At 57.0% G+C, this 20,445-nt stretch overlaps 6 protein-coding genes across 6 annotated transcripts; 1 reads left to right on the forward strand and 5 right to left on the reverse strand.

Annotated features, from left to right (window-relative positions):
• Positions 1-593: 593 nt before the first annotated feature.
• Positions 594-1,734, forward strand: D7B24_001895 (uncharacterized protein; the record flags this gene model as incomplete). Its single annotated transcript, XM_028636114.1, has 2 exons — positions 594-648; positions 746-1,734. The coding sequence occupies 2 exons, from the start codon at positions 594-596 to the stop codon at positions 1,732-1,734; spliced, it is 1,044 nt and encodes a 347-aa protein (XP_028491617.1).
• A 1,478-nt stretch (positions 1,735-3,212) lies between these two features.
• PIK1 (Phosphatidylinositol 4-kinase pik1alpha (PI4-kinase)(PtdIns-4-kinase)) lies at positions 3,213-6,471 on the reverse strand (the record flags this gene model as incomplete). The annotated part of the gene is made up of 5 exons (XM_028636115.1): positions 3,213-3,252; positions 3,351-3,555; positions 3,614-6,065; positions 6,138-6,324; positions 6,392-6,471. 5 exons carry the CDS (start codon positions 6,469-6,471, stop codon positions 3,213-3,215), a joined length of 2,964 nt encoding a protein of 987 aa, XP_028491618.1.
• A 1,359-nt stretch (positions 6,472-7,830) lies between these two features.
• D7B24_001897 (uncharacterized protein) lies at positions 7,831-9,108 on the reverse strand (the record flags this gene model as incomplete). Its single annotated transcript, XM_028636116.1, has 1 exon — positions 7,831-9,108. One exon carries the CDS (start codon positions 9,106-9,108, stop codon positions 7,831-7,833), a length of 1,278 nt encoding a protein of 425 aa, XP_028491619.1.
• A 2,760-nt stretch (positions 9,109-11,868) lies between these two features.
• On the reverse strand, positions 11,869-13,164 carry D7B24_001898 (uncharacterized protein; the record flags this gene model as incomplete). Its single annotated transcript, XM_028636117.1, has 2 exons — positions 11,869-12,732; positions 12,784-13,164. 2 exons carry the CDS (start codon positions 13,162-13,164, stop codon positions 11,869-11,871), a joined length of 1,245 nt encoding a protein of 414 aa, XP_028491620.1.
• A 691-nt stretch (positions 13,165-13,855) lies between these two features.
• D7B24_001899 (uncharacterized protein) lies at positions 13,856-16,621 on the reverse strand (the record flags this gene model as incomplete). Its single annotated transcript, XM_028636118.1, has 1 exon — positions 13,856-16,621. One exon carries the CDS (start codon positions 16,619-16,621, stop codon positions 13,856-13,858), a length of 2,766 nt encoding a protein of 921 aa, XP_028491621.1.
• A 2,800-nt stretch (positions 16,622-19,421) lies between these two features.
• Positions 19,422-20,042, reverse strand: D7B24_001900 (uncharacterized protein; the record flags this gene model as incomplete). Its single annotated transcript, XM_028636119.1, has 1 exon — positions 19,422-20,042. The coding sequence occupies one exon, from the start codon at positions 20,040-20,042 to the stop codon at positions 19,422-19,424; it is 621 nt and encodes a 206-aa protein (XP_028491622.1).
• Positions 20,043-20,445: the final 403 nt, after the last annotated feature.

The following is a 20,445-nucleotide window of genomic DNA, read 5'->3' on the forward strand; positions in this document are numbered from 1 at the left end:
GTGCCGTGGTGATGAGCGTCGTCATGTGGTACTTGCTGCTCGCCGGTCTGATGGCACAATAAATATGGGAGGTCTTAGACCTTTTCTGTGTTCGCCTTCGGCACGAGCCTGAATGTCAAGTAGAGTTGTTGGCTGGCTAGTTGTCCGCCTCACTTTTGACTTGTGGCCAGCCCCCTTGCCCGCTCTGGTTTGAGAGCCGCGCACCGTCTGACAAGCACCGTTCCCTCACTTGAAGGTACCTTCCCGACAAGGTACCTTCCTTCCTTTCAAGGTACCTTCACGACGAGGTACCTTCCTTCCCGTTAAGGTACCTCGCTCCTGGTCGCCGTCTCTCGACAGGGTCGGACCCGATGAATATCGTCGCTGAAGCGCACATCAATAAGTACCCGGCGTCTTCCTTCTTCAGATCTTTGCTCTCCCTCATCGTTCTCGGGTATTGAATACCCTACCCCATCCATTCCACCTTGACCGTGTGGATCTCTCTGAGGATATATTCAGTGATCCGAACATGCGGAAGCCCTCCTCAACGACCCTTTATGCTTGTCACGACTCCTATCCCGCTCTCCTCGACATCACCGATGCGTGGACATAACATGTCACCCGAGTCCCAGTTGCAGACCTGGAGCTATCTTCGGCAGCAAATCTCCGGTATGTCTGCTCCAGTCGGTGTCGTTCATCCTCTTCTCAGCAGACAACTGAGAAGGTCGCTCCTCGCATGGCCAGCTCGCTGATTGACAGGCCACAGATAACCTTAGCTTTTCATGTCCGTCTGATGCTCACATCAGCGTCGTCACGTCTCGAGACCCGACGGCAAAAGTCTGGCACGCATTGGCTGTTCAGGCACGAAACAACTGCAAGACGGTCGTTCTCACAGACCAAGGATATAGTGTTGAACTGGCACTTAAGGGTCTGTTCATCAAGTCAGCATATCATGTTCACCGGTACCTGAGCTTGAAGAAAGCGTCGACGGTGTCGCCACCTACTCCCTTAGGCAGGCCGCCCGTCGCCACGAGACAGTCCGAGGGATCGGCCTACGACAGTTCATCCGACGACTCCGACTGGGAAGAACTCAAACTGCAGGCCAAGATCACCCGTGCGAAGAAACTTCTGAACAGGTACAAGACGGGTCAAAACACGACCCGGCCCGTCTCCCTCCCAGCTCCTCCTCCTCCTCCTTTGCCCTCCTCTTCACTGTCCGACTCAGCTCCCCGCTATCAGAGCTCGCCGCCACCTCCGCCGCCGCCTCCCCGTCTTCCGCCTCATCCAGCTCCCAGGCTTTCGGCCCATGGCACAAAAGGCCTTGCCCTGCCCTCGCGGGCAGCAGGAGAAGCAGCTCCCCCACCCCGTTTCACCACGCACCCCCGCGTGCCCCCGCTCATCCCACCCCTCCTGCCCGTCCGCCTCGCCGTCCGCCTGGCTATCAACGCGGCAGCCAACAACGAAACCGCGCCCGTCAACGTCCTGACAACCATCTCACGCCCAAGCCTCCGCGCCCTGCTCGTCGGCGCCATCGCATGCGTGGGTCAGCAGAACACGAGCGGCTACCGGGCCAAGGCGCGCCGGGCGCACCTCGACGGCGTCGCCTGCGACATGGCTCTGTTTGCAGCAGACGACCTCAGCTTCTTCTTCGGAAAGGAGACTGTGCCGTTCTTCGAAGTGGAGGTCTGGAGGGACAGTATCACGGAGCAGCCAAACTCCGACGCTGATGGCGATGACGACGAAGACGAAGCGTGATTGCTGATTGGAGGCTTGTCCGTTTGATTGGGTCTTTTGAGTCTGTTTGCAATTTACACTGAAAGGTTGTCATATATGTATAGAGTGAAAACGGAAAAAAGGTGACAAGGGAGTAGTGTCTTGGGAGTCTATGGCAGTTCCTTTTCTGATGGCTGGTGTATCTTGAGGCCTTGTTGTTTATTCTGCATGGTTCTTTTAGAGTACGTTTATCCTCAAATTGTACATGTTCCGGAAACTTGTCAAGGGACTCGAGGGTATCCTGGGGTTGAGTGAGTTGCATTATGTCTGGCGTCCGTTCGTGGCAAGAGCGCGATTCGCATCATCAGGGGTGCTTTGGTATTAGCCAACCTCGAAGGGGGTCCAAGACACGCTCCAACAAGACTCATTATTGTTTAGCAGACAGAGAACGTGCCTAACCTTACAGAGCGGACGAGATGTGTTTGCCCTTCAGAGCTCCGATACCCCAACCCGGAGTTTCCTCCATCCCACTGTGACACTGTAGTTGCCGTCTCGCCTGGCAGGCAACAAAAGTCCGCGGCTCCAACATCACAGGCCAGCCTCGTGCACCGTCGCATGTCGCCCCCTCCCCTCTCTTCCTCTCCCCCCACGGCATGTGCAGAGCAACGTCCCTCATTTAGAAGGCAGCATGAAAAGCGCACACACAGCCTCGCCGCCGGCCCTTTACTCGACACCGAACTGCAGTCGGACACTCTCTCCCCCGCGATTGCAACGATATGTGACTAAATGCCCCCCCCCCCCGGCCCCCGACACTTTTCGTCGGCATACACACACACACCTACGCCAACCCCCCTAGAACATCATCGCCCCGTACGCCTCTATCAACCTTGCCTGTCCTCTCTACCAAGAAACCGGACGACGAATGATGTGGCCTCAGAGCAGGCTGCCTACACGGGTCGGACAGTGTGTGGATGCCTCACGGTCTTCAGCTTCGGACTATCAATGGCAGGAAAGGAAAGGAAAGAAAAAGGCCAGGGACCGCGGCACCGGCCGCCTCGGGTGGCATGGTAGCTAGGCGAGCGACCCGGGGGGGTGGGAAAGGGGGGCTGTGCCAAGATGGATGACAGCCATCAGCGCTCGTAAGGCGACCACGATTTTCCATGCAGCCAGCCACGCCACGGTGAGCACAAGGCTGCCGCCAACGACGCACGCTCTCGGACAACAAGCCATGTCAGTCTCAGACACCACAATGCAGCTTGAAATTTCAAAGCCCTTTCAGGGGGCCCCGCCTCGGCGTCTGGTTCAGAATCGCCATGCTTCTTCTGTTCATCCACGTCCACTCACATGCGCCGCATGCACAAACATAAAGAAACCGTCTCTCCCTCTTCTTCCTTTTGGCAAATCTCTCCGAGAAGGCCAGCTGGGGGCCCCTGGCTATCCTATAGACACGCATCCACCACCGTTCTATTCCCGCCCCGAAACGCCACCCAAATGCGTGGCTCTCGCTCGCCCGGCACGGCCTAGTAGATTCCCTGCGTCCTATACTGGAAGGTATCATAACTGGGAAACACGTCAGTCAAGTTCCTGGCACGTCGGAGCAGAGAGGCAAGGTATGGTTTTCACGGCGCAGGGGCCGCATGCGCAGGAAAGGAACTTACAGTCGCGTGTAGTAACTTCCCAAGGACTTGCCAATCAGGTCCGTCTCGACGTACTGCTCAGCTTCGTCCGCACTAAGCTGGAGCTGGAAGCGCTGACGCAGGTTGTACGTCGCCTGCGTCACGCCTGCCGAGAAACACGGCATCTTGGACTCGCGACCCATCATGGCCACAAGGTCAATAATGTTATCCGCCGAGCGTCGGAGAGCTGCGCATGTTTTAGTACAGTTACATTCCCAAGACACGAGAGCAACTGCTGGACTCACCTTGGAAGGCCTGTTTGCAGAGCCGCTTGAAGTCATCATAATCCTCCGACCCGATACCCCCAAGCACGTCAACGTACTCGTGCGTTAGCTTGAACGGCGCTGCCTCGAACCCGACCGAGCCTGGCGAGTTGGACAGCATGAAACCAAAGTCAATGTGCACAATGTGGCCCTCGCTGTCGATGAGCACATTGCCGTTATGCCGGTCCTTAAGCTGCAGGATATACGATATGATGCTGTATGCCGCAAGCGAGCGCTTGAACGCGTCAACGCCGGCTCGGTGCGGCTCGCTCTCTGGCGGACCGAACGCCTTGATGAAGTGGTCCTTGAGCGTCGCCAGCCGTCGTGACCGCTGGTTTGGTACCGCCTCCATCATGGACATAGTCAGGCTGCGCTTGATCGAGTGCAGCGACACACCGTTTGTGATCGTCTCGACGAGCCCTGAGCTCTCCCCCGTGACGAGAATGCGCATCAATTTGACCCATACGTCGACACCTGCATCAATCCAGATCTTGTGGCACACCTGGATCAGTTGGCACGCAAAAGCCTCTTGCCGAAGGTCGTCGCCCGTCTTGATGATGACGCTGATGAGGTCCCAGTTCTTCATCCAGCCGTACGGTGAAGTCTTTCGTATGCGCTCCTTTTTGGCCTGCCATGCCTCGCCAAAGACGGCCGCGCTGGGGTCGTCCCGATCACTCTTTCGCTGCAGTCCGCCCGTTTTGATGTCGTTCTCCATCCGCGCCAGACCGGCCGCCGTGTTGACATTCGCCTCAGCCGGCGTCGTCTCGTCGAGGTCGGGGTCGAGGGCGGCCTGCGCCGCTGAAGCCTTGGCGATGATCGTGTCAAAGGTTGGCCCCGTGCCATCGTCCAGGTCGAAACTCTGTTCCTCCAAGGTCTGCATGCTGGCAATGATTCTCGTTCGGATGGCTGCCACCTCGCCCTTCGGCCTCTTGCCACTCGTCGCGTCCAGCTGCGCGAGCATCTGCGAGGCCGTGCGCATGTGTGTCGCCAACGCCGATATATCCGGCTGGTCTACGGATGTGTTGGCGCGGGCCGTAAGCGTCATTTTGCGCGACGGTCCCGGGCTGCTCGATCGCGTGGAGCCGCCCGAACTCCGAGGGGTGGCGACGTCCGAGACCGTGCTGGACATTGTCGTGCCGCCGCTCGATAGTCGCTGCGGATGGTTGGCTGCAATATGCTTACCCTGGTATTTGCTTGTCGGCTCGTCGTCGGATGGTCTTAGCAGCGGCGAACTACCGAGATCGCCCGACACAGGCTCGAAGACGCTGTCGACCACGGCATCAACTGGTTCCAAGGCCCGCGCGAGGGCCGGTATCCTTCGCTTCGATTCGGACAAGTCGAATATGCGCCTTGAGCTCCCCTCCTCAGTCACAAGCGTCGCAAGCAATCTCTGATTGTCGACCGAGCCTGGGTCGAACGAGAGGTCGTCCCTCAAGACTTCGACCATGAGTAGAAAGGGCACCTTCTCTGCGCTGTTCAGTACCGTCGCTTCCGCAGGGTTCAGTCGTACGATTCGGTGATGTCGGCTCTTGCTCGGAGATCCATTAACGAGCGTTGGCGGACAGATGACCGGCACGTCAACCTCGGCCGGCAGATCCTGCGCGATCAAAGCAAGCTCGGCGCGCAAGGCGCTGAGCCGCGCAGGCTTGGGCACGATGACGAGGCGATTGGAGATGCCCTCGAGTGCTGTGAGGAGTTGGGTCTGGCATCGGAAGTAGTTCTGCCGCAAGAGCCCGACTTTTTGGTTCCATGTGAGATCGGAGACGTCCAGCCCGCTTTTGGGATGGTGTGAATGCCTCCTGGACATGAGCTCGCCCGGGCGAGCCACAATTCCGGCAGACACGGGGGTCGATGGCCGAGTGACCATGCGCGGCGATCGCAGCTCTGGCAGAGGCAGTGAAGAAGAGCTTAGGCGGGCCTCGAGTGACTTCATCGCCAGAGCGGATGGTCGCTTGGGCTCTGTGGGTGTCTTGGCCGAATCACCCGAGTTCTGGCGGACGATCGATGACTGTGAAGGGCTGTGAGGCAGTCCTGCCGGGCCCTTTGGGTCGGGGGCGCTCGTAGTCCTGTTTCCGTCCTTGATGCGCTTCGACCGAGAGCTCACGGCAGTCACGGTGTGGGCGCGGGCTGGCGGTTTCGCGCTCTCACGTGTCTCGGATATCAGGTCCTCGGACGGCTGGGGCTTGCGAGCTTGCGCGACGGCCAGAGGTCCAGCCCAGGAGGGGAGCATTGGCACGGCGACGCTGGCGAGGACGAAGCTGGCGAGGACCGTGACGGGCAATGTGTTCTCCTTGATTCTCTCGTGTCGAGCGGCATCGGGGAGGCCGAAAACGATATGCTGGACCTTGTTGTACACCCGCCGACATGTCTGGAAGGCCTTGGCTTGCGGTGTCAAGGAGAGGTCGTGCAGGTATGTCTGGAAGAGCCAGAATGTCTGCAACATCAAGTCAGCTGCTTGTCGGTCACCCCCTTGAGGCGCCTTGCCTAGGTATGAGGGGCAACAAACCAAAAGGGCAGCGGTGACAGATTCCTGACATAAGTCCAGCAAAAATTCTTCCAGGGCCATGGACTCATTGTCGACGCTGATTATAAGGTGGCATAGCTGCGGCAGGAAGAACTCAATGTCCTCGTAAGGGAACTGTCGCAACTTGTTGCAGAGCACGTAGTGGATGCCGACGTGATCGGCATAGCGCCTGGGAAGAGGAGACACACGATGGTTAGCGCTGGCAATTGACGGAGGAGACGAGAAGGATGGCTCACGAGAGGTACGAGACGGAGAGGAAGGGATTTGAGTTGAAGACATCGGACTCGAGGAAGCGTTTGAGCAGGTCCCACGACATTGGTTATACACAGCGAACCAGCGAGACTTTAAGGCGAGGCGAGGCGAGGCGAAGGGGGAGGGGAGAACTGCGAGGCTGAGCTAGGGCGGCCTCATGGGTATTGCGCATGGACCGTTTGGACGTTGGGGTGGTTGAGCATGGCTGGGTGGGCGAGCTCTATGGGTGACTGTTGTTGTTCTTGAATCTGTTCGCGATGGAAAGAGGGCGATGGTGGGTGGTGGGTGGTTGTTGGAATTGGTATTGGGATTGGAATCTCGAAATGCGATCGTGGTAGGATTGGGGGGGGGAGCTTCGAGCCGAGTCGGTCAAGCCAAAGTCAGTCGTCAGGGGGCCTAAGGTCCAAAGGGCCACCTGGAGCAATACCTACCGATTCCTAGCAGGCACCGGCCGGCCGGCCTGCAACCTCCTCTCTAGGGTGCTCTACCACAGAGGGTGCCAGCTCTACCCACCGTGCCCTGAGGGTGCAGGCAGGTCCCGGTAGTAGCAAGGCTGCCCGCCTCCTATTCCAGGCTTAGCGGGCGCTGCAGCGATAGGTCGAGAGCCTGTGCACAGCACCCGCTCTTCCGTCTACGGGGCGCGTCTGCCCCCGCACACCACCTCCACTCCCCTCCCCTTCGGCGAAGCAGAAGCACGAGTGACGAGCAGGTAGAGCCACCTTTGCGGTTCGTGATTAGGTGACATCTGATGTCGTTTTGGCCTCTTACTTCCGAGTTCTTGGCCGCCAAGTCTCATTCCCGAAAGGGCTAGGGTGGTACGCGTGCTCCATGAAGGACTCCGCTACGCGCATTTTTTTATTTTTGTTTTGCTCCCACTCGGATAGCTACATGGGGCCCCGACCCCCATTGGATGCCTCCCGCGACCACCACATCTCGCACCCTTCAGTCTCATCTCTGCCGATCACGCTGCTCCTTCTACATCCTCGACCATGGCTTCCCATGTGACGGAGGTGAGAGGGGTGACAGGAACGACGGATCAAGTAACATGATGCCTCGAATCCTAAAGCAAGGGACAGGGAGAGGGAGAGAGAAAATCTTCATTGCATGCCGTTCTAAAGACGCAAATGGCCTATAGACCTCAACGCGCGCTAATCCGACCTCAAGGTCCAAGCTACAGAAGGAAGGCGTCAGATGCCTTGCCCCAGTGTGCCTCTTTGAGGGCACCTGAGCAGACCAAAACGCCGGTGTAGATGCTCAAGTCGCAGCGAGGGTAGCCCCTCCCGAACGCCCAAATCCGTCCGTTCCATCAATCCATCATGGGGACAAATAAAATAAAGACACCGTCATCCCTCGTGAGCCGTGTCATTCTAATTGGACAAGACCGTCAACGCATGAAAGCTTCGCTTCGAGCCTGTGCGGCGCCTCACGTGGCTGCCTTCTTCTTGCGACCGCCGCGCACCTTCTTCTTCGGCTGCTCGACCTCCATCTCTTCCTCGGAGCTGGTCTCGGCCTTGTTGCCGCTGCCGCCTCGCTTCTTGTCGTCCTCTCCCACCTTGGCCGCGATGTCGGCCAAAAAGTCGTACTGGCCGTCCGTCTCGATGACCTGCTTCAGCATTTGCGCCGTGACGCGCTTCGAGTTTTTCTCCTTGGCAATCTCGGCACCGGCGGTGACCACGTTGATCATGAAGATCTCCAACGCCTTGCCCACGGCGATGGGTGTCTGCTGGGCTACTTTGCCGACCTCCTCGTCCGCCTGCATGATGCGCTTGATGCGCGCCGTCGGGAATTTGGTACGCACCGGCGAGGGGTCAATCTCAGGCGGAGGCGGCGCCTGCTGGGTGTTGCGACGCGGGGGCATGTTCTCTTTGCGCTGCTGTTCCTGCAACGAGGGTGGGATGTATTGCGGATGAGAGAGTGTTCGGTGGTGTGTGTTGCCGAAGTGCGGCGCGGCACCAAAAGGCTCTTGTTTTATATAAGCTTGGTGCGCAGGGTGTGTCTGCGGCGGCGGCGGTTGTTGCTGCTGTTGGTACTGGAGAGCCACAGAAGGTTGGTGGCCGTAGAAAGTTTGTGCAGAAACAGATGCCGGTCCAGGTGGCGAGGCTTGACTTGGCTGTCGCGGTGAGAGCTGTTGCTGTTGCAGGTGTTGGGCGTGATGCTGCTGCTGCTGCTGATGTTGCTGCTGGTACTCGGGAGGGAGGTAGTGAGGCTGCTGAGGAGCGGCCTGTGGTGGCGAATACGGAGACTTGTGGAGGTATTCACTCTTGATGGCGGCAGGCGGGTAGTGGGGCTCTTGTTTGACAGATCCCAGGCCAATGTCTGGAGCTTGTGCAGGTCCAAGAACTGTAGGTCCAGGAGCTAGAGCAGGCGGGTTTGTATAGGGTTGATGGTGGTTGTTGGGCGGGCTAGGAAGTTGCTGCGAATGGGTTGGGTACTCATAGGGTGCGACCGCCGCCTGCAAGTGATGAAGCTGTTGCTGGTGGGGGTGGTGCAGGTGCTGGGGGTGTGCGTGCGGGTGCGGGTGCGGATGTTGTTGCGGTTGCAGTCCTGGTCCAGACGGGTGCAATGGGGGTTGCGTTGGTAGTGGTAGCGGTGCTGCTGCTGCTGCTGCTGCTGCTGCTGATGGAGGGGTGCGCGAAGTGGGGGCTGCCGAATAGAAAGAAGAGAGGTCGGGGGACTCGGGCGCGTACGGTTCCTCTGCCATGTTTTAATGTTTTGGGGGGGGGAACAACTGGGGCCTTTGGCCTTGTTAAAAAAAGCGCGCCTCTAAATTTTTTTCCCTTGGAGGGGTAGGCGGCCTTGGTGGGTATTTCCCAGTCTCAAGTCCAAGCTGGTTTTTTTTTTTTTTTGGTTTGATTAGCCAACCAGGGGAAAGCTTATGATGGCTTGCGCTTCGAGATGAAGGGAAGTTTCTTCCCTACCCCCTCGAGTGATCTCGAGGTATAAGTGCCGTGGTGCGAGGCGAGGGAGGAACTCTACCTTGGCGGCTGTGTTCGTGGGGTTCGAGTGGAAAGAGGAGCGGCGCAAGGACACCACAGCTCGGCTGCCGGCCGGTCGCTCCGGGGCTTGATATGGAGGGGGGATACGGCGGCGATTTGACGAAATGGAGGTCCCGCGTCTCCTGTGAATTTACGGTACAGATGCAGCCCGACTTGGGAATGTGGAGGCAGAGTCCGATTGGAGATGGCAAACACACCGCCACTACGCAAGACAGCGCAATCTTCTGAAGGAGGACAAGTGCGCTGCAAGGAACTGACAGAGGGCCCTATCAAGAGGTGTGATGGGGGGCGCAACTCGCAGGACGCAGCAGGACTATGCCTCTAGGTACAGCAGAAAGCACAGAGCGACTAGGCGTCAGGTGGGACTAGTTGGTGCCTCTCGTGTCCTGGAGAATGGTCTCCTCACGGAAGACCGCGGGGAGGGTGGGATGAAAGCTGCGAATGGTTGCTCTTGCAACGACAGGAATAAATCCGACAGTCTGGATGCCTTCACCACGCGAGTGGATTGGGGGTCGACCAGTGAAAGCAGGGCCCAAAACCGACAAAGCCCAGCAAACGCCAGTCCCGAGGGAGCAAGAGAAAGCTCAACGGCAGAGGGGGCAAAGGACCCAAAGATGACAGGGCTGATGAGAAGGATGCTTCGAGCTCGAGGAACCGCTAGTCCTATTCGGGTGGTGTTGTGTGGTCGGTGCGTCGACGCGTCTCCGTGAGATGACGGGAAGGGTTCTGATCGCGATTTGGGTGGACTTTGGGTTGGGGGGGGGGGGGGGGGGGCGAGTCGGCGCCGGGGTGGTCCGTACGTTTCCTCAGAGAATGGGAACTCAAAGGCAAAGAGAGAGCCCAGACTGAGCAAGTCGAACAAAGGGAATGACAAAGAAATGAAGGACCCAGCAGAGATGGGCACTCAATCAAGGCCGTTCTAGAAGATGAAATAATAAAATTGTCGGTCTCTCTCAAAAGTAATGTGTGAGAGAGTAGGAGTGATGACGCTAACCTCAATGGTCGATGACGGCAGTGGTCGAATCAGGAGAGTACATTGTCTTGATGGTGGAGGACGGGCAGGCAGGGCGTCCGGGGGGGTCCGTCTTGGGCGAAGGGAAATGTCGCGTTTATATGCGCATCGTGGGTGAGAGAGTCTTCCCCTCAGGCCCCTCTCGCCTTCAGGCGCACCTCCTGTGCACCAGCAAGAACAGCTCCCGCTGGCAGGGGGGAAGGGGGGAAGGGGGGAGCACACGCTCAGCCGCCAGGCCACAACCGGCAGGGATCCGCAGGAGTACCGCCCCCAACCACTCACATCTCGCCGCAGCATGGTACTTGCCCAGTGCTAGGCTTGACGCGCCAGGTTAGGTATGAACGATTATCGACCAGCTGCTCCTGGCCATGACAGCCTTGGATTTTTTTAACCTCGTACAGAATGCAATGTACCTGCCTACCTACTTAACCTACCTACCCACCTAGGTATTTTTCAAGATGAACCTCGTTGACATCGTCCGACGCGAGATGCCAACCATGAATGGGCTGCGCTCTTGGCACTCTACCACCTGACGTGCTCGCAGCTCGAGCTCTCGTTCACTTGCTGGAGAATCAAGATCAGGGCTCTGTCTGGCCTCTCACCTCTCTCGCACCAGGCACAACTTCTTCTCACACATGAAGGCAATCAAGCACGTCACGCTCGCTGCACATCTTCGTCAGAGTAGGCATGCTCGGCTGCTGCCTGTTCCAACTCGCCATGCATCCGTTTGGCCTCTTGTCTGACAGCTTCACGGTGACTGCCACCCACCTCTACCCGGCAAGATACTGCGACCGACGGGACGCTCTCTATAACCTACCCAGCCATGTTACCAGCCATACCCACATGCCTTAGTCAACGTGTCCGTGGACGGCCTGGAACTTGGGCGTCTCACCCTAATGACACTCCTAGGATCTCAGTCACGTTCCTTCTGGGCACGATGGCCCGTCCTCACCTCGAATGAGCCGCACGGTCGCCATCCTCGGTACCACGCGTCAACAAGCTGGTAGTACGAGCTAGGTGCCCGTCATCAGTCAGCCAGTCAGCCAGCAGCAGGCCGTGGCCTCAGCTTCCGACGAGACCCACGCAAACTGCACCGTTGACTATTTCTAGTGCCATCCGAAGAACGCACACGCTACAGATCAACAAGTGCGGCTCCAGCATGCACGACATGGCCTCGCCAGTGCGCGAAAATTTGACAGAACAGCTCTATAGGTAATGGATCCCCGTCTTCTATGAAATTCTCAAGCCCTTCCTCCCTGCGTATGATGATTACGATATGAGCCTAAAACGCCCGAGACCGCTCATCGCACCGACGACCGCAGAAGCCGCGCCGCGCTGTCGCCGGCCCTGGTTTCGAGGTTTCTTGCTCGAGGTCTGAGACGGACCTGAATAACTTGATCTAATCTGACGCCCATCCCTTCTTTCCCCTTTCCTCCTCAGTCGACCCCACTCGTCAGAGTATGTGTTTTCTAATGGATACAGTTAGCGTTCTCAGCCCCCTCAGCCGCTGTTCCTCCGCGCTCGACAAGAATAGCGACGCCACAGGCCACGCGTGGATCCCTCCCGTCTCCTTACGGCTGTCTACTTCGGCAGAGCGGACGGCTGTCTTGATGAATTCCTTGATCTCGGGCGCAAACACCTCCTCAGACCCGTACATGACGAAGAACCCGCAGCGCGGACTGGCATTCGCCCACAACTGGCGGTCCGTACACAGGCCCGGTGATGCCGTATGGTCTGATATGTGGTCTCGGCCGGCATACTGCATGGCGTACTCGTGCAACTGATACTTGTCGAGATAGTCACTCGTTGAGTTGTCGTGCTTGTCGGATATAAGCGTTACCCACGGTGAGATGAGGACCGCTAACCCCGGCAGGGGTGTCTCGTATGCGCTCCTCCAATACTGCTGACGCTCGCTGTTCGGCACCTCCTGCTCGAACTTCTTTTTACACGCCCTCGCGCTGCTCAACTGGCCGAGTTCCAAGAGCATCGTGAGCACGAGTGTGCCTCCCGCAGAATCTCCTCCCACTACGACCTTCGCGGGATCTCCCACTGCAGAGAGAACATGTCTATAGCCTCTCAATGTCTCGTGCACTTGCGCAGGATACGTTTGGTCGGGCACAAGCGAGTACTCAAGCGCAAAAATGGCCGGGTTGCGGTACCCAGCTTTGCAAAGTAGCGCATGCCACGCAAGCAGAAACTCAAGGTAGAAGTATGTCGATCCCATGGCGAAGCCGCCGCCGTGCACGTAATAGAGGACCATATCAGGCACCATGGACGGGTCCGCGCTGATCCAGATGCCCCGAAAGCCATCCGGTCCCTGTACATTGTTAGTTACAGATCAGTCGTCCACGGCGAACTCTCGACTCACCTCCTGCTTGTACTCTTTCCACGTGACGGGCGACCTCACAAACCCATGGCGCGCCATCCTCCACCGTAAAAACGGCAGCGCCACGGCCTTGGAGAAGAAGACGCGCCCGACATTTGCTGGGATCTCTGCGAAGGCATACCGCACGCACCGTATGACGAGATCCTCAAATAACGTCGCCCGCGCCACGAATGGCGACCGCTGGTCGCGTCGTAGGATGAACCTCTCCTTCGCAAGCGATGCCGGCATGCGCAATACCAGAAAGGGCAGAGCGCGTAGCGCGAAGTAGATTGTGCGGAAGAGGCCAATGTGGAGGATGAGCTGAGGTGCAAGAAAGACGCAGAAGACGGCGCAGTCGATGAGGGATACGGGGCCGAGAATCATGTTTGCGACGTGAAGAATATTCTCAACAGTTGAACGAAAGAAGAAGGAAAAAAAAGAAAAAAAGTATGTGGATATAGTGATTCTAAAAGATTGAACGATGTCGCGTTGCGAGAGGCTCTAGGTGGCTAGGTGATGTTTGAAGATGGTGCAGATCCCGGAACGTGCAATGGGAACAGTGTCAACTGGCCTTATGCTTTGGGTACCTTTGTCGTCTGTCAGGGTGCATTCGCCATCCCGGCTGCTGAATGACAGGCTATCGCACGGCACGCTCGCACGAAGCAGGTGCTTTGAACATATGAAACCGCGCAGGAAGCTGGACGAGATGGATGATGGTGAGATGAAGTCGCGGCTGGCGTAGGGTGGTGACGTAAGGCACCTACTCCGTCGCCCATGGTCTGGCGCGTCCTGGTACCTACTTTGGTCAGGTAGGCAGTTTGGTGTACCGAGCACGACTCGAGCATCTTCTAACCTCAACAGGATGCCAAGGGGGGGGCCATCTACCGCCCCCTGAGTTTGGTAAGGTAGGCAGAGGGATATTGTCTTCACCAATTGAAGATGGCCACCGCAGCCTTGGGAGTTCGAGTTATATCTGGGCACAGGGCTTAATGATGCTGATGTATTTCTCGATTGATGCATGTATGCTAGGTGTCTTGTCGTCACTTTCCTCGATTCAGACACCACGAACAGCCATTTAGTGATCTCCGTACGCCATGTTACCAAGCCAGAGAACTCCCATAATCCCCGCAACCTTCCACTTGAGATCGCTTTCTGGAATGGCTGTGTCTTCACTTCGAACTCCTGCTTCCTCAGCATCGACATCCTGCCGTGATTGGCCAGCAGCTGCCTCATTGAGCCTGCCGCTCGTGTCCTGCGACGCTCGCCGAACTTTGGTCAATGACCCCTGGTCGCCCGCCTTTGGCCCAAGCCATTGTGTGATCTTTTGCGTAGAATGCCTGCATCTGATAGCCGCCCACAGGAACACAATAGTTAGGACCGTCAGCTCTGCCGGTCTGGCGAGCGAACTGGCCCTGGTTCCGTGCCGGCCTGCTGAGCCGATCCGGAGGATGCTCGTCCCATCACCAGCCAGCCAGATGTGATTCTTCAGGATAGATGTCTCCAAGGAGATGCGACCAAGCGCTATAGCTCCAGCCATCTGACGCTGCCTCAGCCTACGGTGACAATTCCGGACGGCCAATATTGCCAGGACCCCCCAAGGGCTTGCATAGGGGTGATAGGCGTCATAGGCACGGTTGTCGCTGTCTGACCTGGCTGTGAATCCCAATATACCAAGGGCGACGAGGTATAGACCGGAAAACGTAATCCATATTGAAATGACGGAAATCGCATCTTTGCCTGGATAGATCATGCCAACGAGTTCCCGGTCCAGGGCATAGTTGAGCTTGTCGAACGGAGAGCCAGTGTCGCCTAGTATGCTCTTTCCTCCATCTTGCTGCTGCTGCTGTAGAACCGTGAAACGATGGACCACCGCTGCAACCAGTACGCCAGCCATGGGGATGAACCTGTCAAGTGAGACGTGCAAATGCACTTTCTGAACATCCCAGACAACACCAAAACACTTATTTAGAACCAGAAGAATGCCACCAACGACCCCTGGGGTTTTGATGATAACAGAAGTCATGACACCGGCTGTCAGCACCTTCACCATGAGCAGAGTCAGGTTCCTGTTCAAGTGTCTGAAGCTTGCCAATGTTGCATAGGTGACGAGGAACCAGAAGCTGGCCAAGGCAGAGAAGTACTGCGTAGCCCATTGGGTATCCGACATGAACGATAAAAGACAGCTAAGAACATTGAGTCGGCATAGGACGTGGGCTGCTCGTGTGAAGGAGAAGTCCTCGGTTCTCAGAAAGTATCGCGCGTGGCCATAACATGAGAAAAAAATGTAGGCAGATACAGATAATCGGAACGGCAGGTGCATAGCTGGTATCTCCGAAGCGCCGTGAAAATCGTATAGCAGAAGGAATCCTTGCATCAGGCCTTTCAACTCTTCGGTCTGGTCGCGGCCTAGGAATGACACGGGCTTGTGATGTGTTGGCGCCAGAAACCCCGCTCGACTCGATCGGACAGAAGCCATTGCTAGGACAGCCAGCAAAAGGGAGGACCATGCGACGGATGACGTGTCGAATTGCTTTGCGATCTTGTCGAACAGATGCGTTCTATCAGCGAGATAACAATAACCGGCGATGGCGAGCATGTAAGCCACCGCGATCAGCGCTGAGATAGATCGTCGAGCTCCTGAGGCCTCAAAAGCTTTTTGGTCACTGTCCAATGCCAACCAGGGGAGACCAAGCAACGCCAACAGCAGGAACAAAGTTTGGCCTCTGGTCGGAACCGAGTAAGGAACACAACATGTGATCTCGTTCCGCCATGGGCTGCTCCTCGCCAGGCCAGTATTGCAGCGAGCGTTAAGCATGATGTTCAGACGCCAGTCCGCTACCCTATCCAGCACATGAAATCCGTCTTCATCGTATGCGTCGTTGGGTCCTTCAGTCATGAGGTTGTAGCTCCACATAATGTGCGACTGATCCAGGGAGGCAGAGGTCTCGAGATTCCAATTCATTGCGCTGATCTTGGCGGGCGTGATCTGCTCGCCTCTGCTAAAGGAGAGCCTGTCGTAGGCGGGAAATTGCACCGGCGCAAGCACAACAAGGTTGGACAGCTCATCATACGCCGCCTGCGCTTTAGAACTAGGGACATGGATGCTGTCATCGATGTTGCCATGAAGATAGTGTATCACGGTATTGATGCCTTCGCTAAAGGTCTCAAGATATCTCGTGCCGGCATTGCGTGCGGCAGAGAGGCCCGGAGTGCCCAAGACGACGACGCTGGGAGAGTCTCGGCCCTCTTCCTTAGCTGTCTTTTCGTGGCCGGCTGTTCCGGGGTGCAATCTGAACTGGGATAACTGGCCAAAAAGGGCTGTGGAATTCAGCCACGGATCCCAGACGAAGTCGAGTTGTACATGGTGGACTAGAAAAGAAAGATCCACGGCCCTGTCTTGGAGTAGGGCAAAAGTGCGAGCTTCTCGCTCGTACATTTCTTGGTCGAGACGTCTGAGGGCTGCCCAGAATAGCTGACGGATGGTCGAGTCGCCGGCAAAGACGAGGCGACGTCCTCCGAGGCAGGCCTTGACATCATCCGCGCGATATGTGTGAGCTGTGCAGCTGCTGGGGTGCCAGGCCTTGAAAACATCTTCAGGATGACCAGAGTGCCCTCGAGGCTGCCAACTGCCTTCTGCAAGGAGGCCTCTGCACTTGAGGGGGTCATGTCGTCCTATGCGTGTTAACCTCGGTAATGCCAGCACAGAGGTCGATGAAATACCATGATGAAAATACTGAGATGCTATTGACACCAACAAGACGAGAATGGCGACGTGAGGCACGTGTCGCAAACATGCCTGGAAGAACTTGGCCAGTGGCGCCAGTTTTTGATGGTGGCGCATTGGATTTCTGAGTCTGCGATACCAGGACAGGTACAAGGGGAAGGAAGGCTACTGTTTACACGCGTCGAATGGGTGGTGACATCGCCACAGGCAGAAGATGGAAGATTTGAGACGGAAAGTCTGATAATTCGATGCTCTCGCTGCGCAAGACTTTCTGGACAAGTCAGACATCCACCCTCAGCGTCCCTTGACCAGGGCGTTCGTTGAGCATCAGGCAGGCACGCCCGGTGAAGGTGGAAGGGATACATGATCGGCAGCAGTCATGGAGACACATTCCAAAACATGGAAAGCTTGTTCGTCGCGCAAGTTCCATCAACACGTTCTGCATTCCCAGCTATGAAGCAGCGTGCTACTCAATTTTGGTCTCTTTCCTCCAAGGGTATTCAGCGAGGCATTGAAGCGTCGGTAGTGATGAGTTTAATGGGAAACGACGCCGCCAATTGAGGGACTCGATGCTTGACAACGGAGCGACTGACTGCGGGCTTTCAGTCCGCTATTGCTGTCTTTCCACTGTTCCAGGCGGGTGTAGTGGGGCCATGTCTCAATCGGCACAGCATGGGTGCCGAATTTCTGCCGATGTCGACCTCAATTTTTCGTGCCACACAACTCCAACCCATTCAACGTCCATTATTCACCACCACCCGACGACGAACGCCAGGTCTAGCACGAGACACCGTCACAATGCGCGGCCTACTGGCAGCCGTGGACGAGCAGTCGAGACATCTCAATGCAGCTTCAATCAAGCCGTTGAGCTTTCTGTGTCGGAGCAAGCGCTCAGCTGGATCATCGCAGCCTACCATACCCTATCCTTACCTTGTTTTCCCCCTTATCCGCTGCTGCCTTAAGCCGTCTCTTGCCATGCTCGGTCAGTCAGCCCCCAGCTTCTGATCTTGAGCCGGATACACCCTGTCGACCCCCCCTAGGGAGGATGATGGGGTCGTACGAGACGAGAATATCTTCAGGCAACTATCTTTGAGTGCGGAACCTATCTCTTCCAACATGGAGGATTTCGCAATTAATCAGTTGGCACATCCCATCCCATCGCGTGATTTTGAACCTGACAACGCAACATGCTCATTGATTGCCCACCTTCTCCTTGGTCCGCCCGTGTGATACCCCTCTTCTCGCGCGCCGCTGTCCGACTCCTTGATACGTGCTCGCGCAGCCAAGAGACGCAAGTAGAAAAGTCCGTCGTCTTGGCCGGCCTCCAAACGAAGGCTTCAATCTCGTTGCAGCCCAACACAAGACTTCGATTGACCGAACGAATGAATCATCCATCCTATGCTGCCCAGCTTCTCGCCCAGGACGCCCACAAAAGGCTTGTCCGTGGAGACTTGGGAGCTCTCGAAAATTGGCTCCAATAACAGACACCCCCCTCCCCCCCTTCCTCAATTTCAGCAAGAGCCAGAAAGCCAAGCTGCGCGCTCTTTCCCCTCCACCAATCGATTACCGTCGAGGTCCTCCGCCCAGGCAAATGTCGCCATTCGTGTCAAGGTGTAGATGGCCTTGGCTTCAGGCTCGGCGGCGCTCAGTCAGTCGAATCGACGAGGGCCATGTCCAGCGAGAAAGGGGGGGGGGGAGGGGCGGTTTTGGACCAGCGCGTGCAGCAACCTTGACGTCCACACAAGATTTTGACGCCGTCCGGCGCTTGGCCGTGTCAAGCTAAGGCCAATTTCACCCGCAGTGCAGACCAACCCCAGAGGTGATCGCCCGCCACGATGCCACGGTAGGGAGGGTTAGACGGCTTCTGCTGTGCCTCGCTTTCGCACACTGTCCTCGGTGCTCGGGCCAAAGGAGTGTGGGGAGCCGACGATGGCCTATCGGGGAGGAGAGTGCACATTGGCGTGGTCTGCACTCCGCAAAAACTAGTCGGCGGATGGGCATGACGTAAAAAAAGAAAAAGGGAGAGCGCAGCAGCAGATCCTGGGGGAGCGGGAGACGGCAGTGGATGGAAGGATGGAGAGTTAACCACAACGGGAACCACTGCAGGGCAGGGCGACGATGCGAAATGAATCATTATTTCAATATCCCCTGATAAGACTGACGGGGGAATCACGATGAGGGATGATGCCGTATTGGGGGGTTTCTCTGGGCTTCTTTCTTTTTAGTTTTTTACTGTTTTGATTGATTGCCTCTAACATAAGGTAATGAGATGTCCCGTTCGGCCATTAAGCCCTGAACTTCGCGAGGCTGCGTGTTGCCCGACCCATGGAGTCGAGACGCTGCCTTTCGCGTAGCCCATCTCCCCCGTGTACCGGTGCCATAGCGGGCCTTTTTACCCTTGGGGGTTCAGCCATTCGCCTCCGAAGCAGGAATGAAAAGGAAAAACACTTTCGTCTGACATGTGCTTTTCCACCTCCGCTTCCTGTCTAACAAAACAATTGCCCTCGGTCTAAAGCTTTTGGGGGGGGTTGCTGCTGTTCCTTGAATCGTTCGTCGATGATACGAGGTAAGGATGAAGGGTAGCAAGCAGATAAAAACACATATCTGGATCCTGAACGCCTCGCCTGTCCAATGCTGTGAAACACCAAAAGAGAAAACAAGGAAAAGAAAGTGAGAGATGGAGTGGTAGTGTGAGAGATCGAGTTTGCAGGGTGTGATTTGTAGTCGTCGTATGCAGTGGACGATCATCGGGTGTGATTGGCCCGTTGGAAGTTGCTGCGCTGCGTTGCGTCGCAGTGCTGTCCGACAGCTTGTCGTCGGATATTTGGTTTCTTTTCGCATCCTTGCCGAATCGTCGCAGGATGGTCTCGTGATTCGTTATGCTCATGTGGAAGGCGACGGCCTCACAACCGCCTGTTTAGGCGAAGAGGGCAGGTCGCCGTTGAGCAGCAGCGGGGGAGAGGAAGTGCTCGTCGAAATTGTCAAAGGGGTCCCTCTCGTCGTCGTCGGCGGCGGAGGGCATGGGCCGGCTGCCGCCGTCGGAGGAGGGCCTGCGCGAGGTGCCGGGGCTGATGCCGCCGTGGATGCTCGACCGGCGGCTGTCGCAGCGGTTGCCAAAGGTAAAGGTGAAACCGGAGAGCATCTCCTGGTGGCGGAGGTTGACCTCGGTGAAGGGCTTCTCGCGGGGGTCGACGGCCGACTTGCTGGCCTTGGCGCCACCTCCGTAGAGAGTGGGCAGGCTGAGGCCGGCGAAGAGGGGCTTCTTGGCGGGCTTGTTCTTCTTCTTGAGCCACGAGGGGACGCCCTTTTCTGGCCTGTCGTCGGTCATGCAGGGTGCCGGCGTGTCGTCATCGGAAGACGAGTTCGTGTTGCTGCTGGCGTTGCTGGACGAGTCGGAACGTGGCTTCCAGGAGAAGGTCTTAGCCAGGCGCTGGAAGGACGTGGTGGACGAGTTGGAGTGGTGGCCCGAGGCGGCGGAGGCGGTATCTGATGCGTCAGACTTGCGGACGCTACGGCGGAAGTGGTCACGGATAGCCATTGTGGTGGTAGTTTGTCGTGTCGACGGGTAGATGGATGTTGAGGAAGCTACGGCCACTTATGGTGCACGGTGCTGCGTTCGTGATGTGCAGACAGGCAGGCTGTAGTGCGGCGTGTTGAGGAGAGTGATCAACAGGGGAGCTCGAGTCATCGGAGAGTAAGCAACGTGAGTGTGAGAATGCTTGAATAGGAAGACGACAGGCAAACGATAGCGTCGAGGGGCAGGGCGGGATGGTTTAATAATAACACGAGGCTCCGGCGGAACGGACAGGCCGGGGGGGACGGCAGGCTTAAGACGACCATCACGCAATGGACGTTGATGGGCGTTTCCGTAGGGGTGGCAAGGTTGAAACCGGCACAGCCGTTCGCTCTTGCTGGAGTAGGTACCTACGAATACAGTAACT

The sequence above is a fragment of the Verticillium nonalfalfae genome (assembly GCF_003724135.2).
Source record: "Verticillium nonalfalfae strain VnAa140/NRRL 66861 chromosome Unknown scaffold_140, whole genome shotgun sequence".
Taxonomy (NCBI): Eukaryota; Fungi; Ascomycota; class Sordariomycetes; order Glomerellales; family Plectosphaerellaceae; genus Verticillium; species Verticillium nonalfalfae.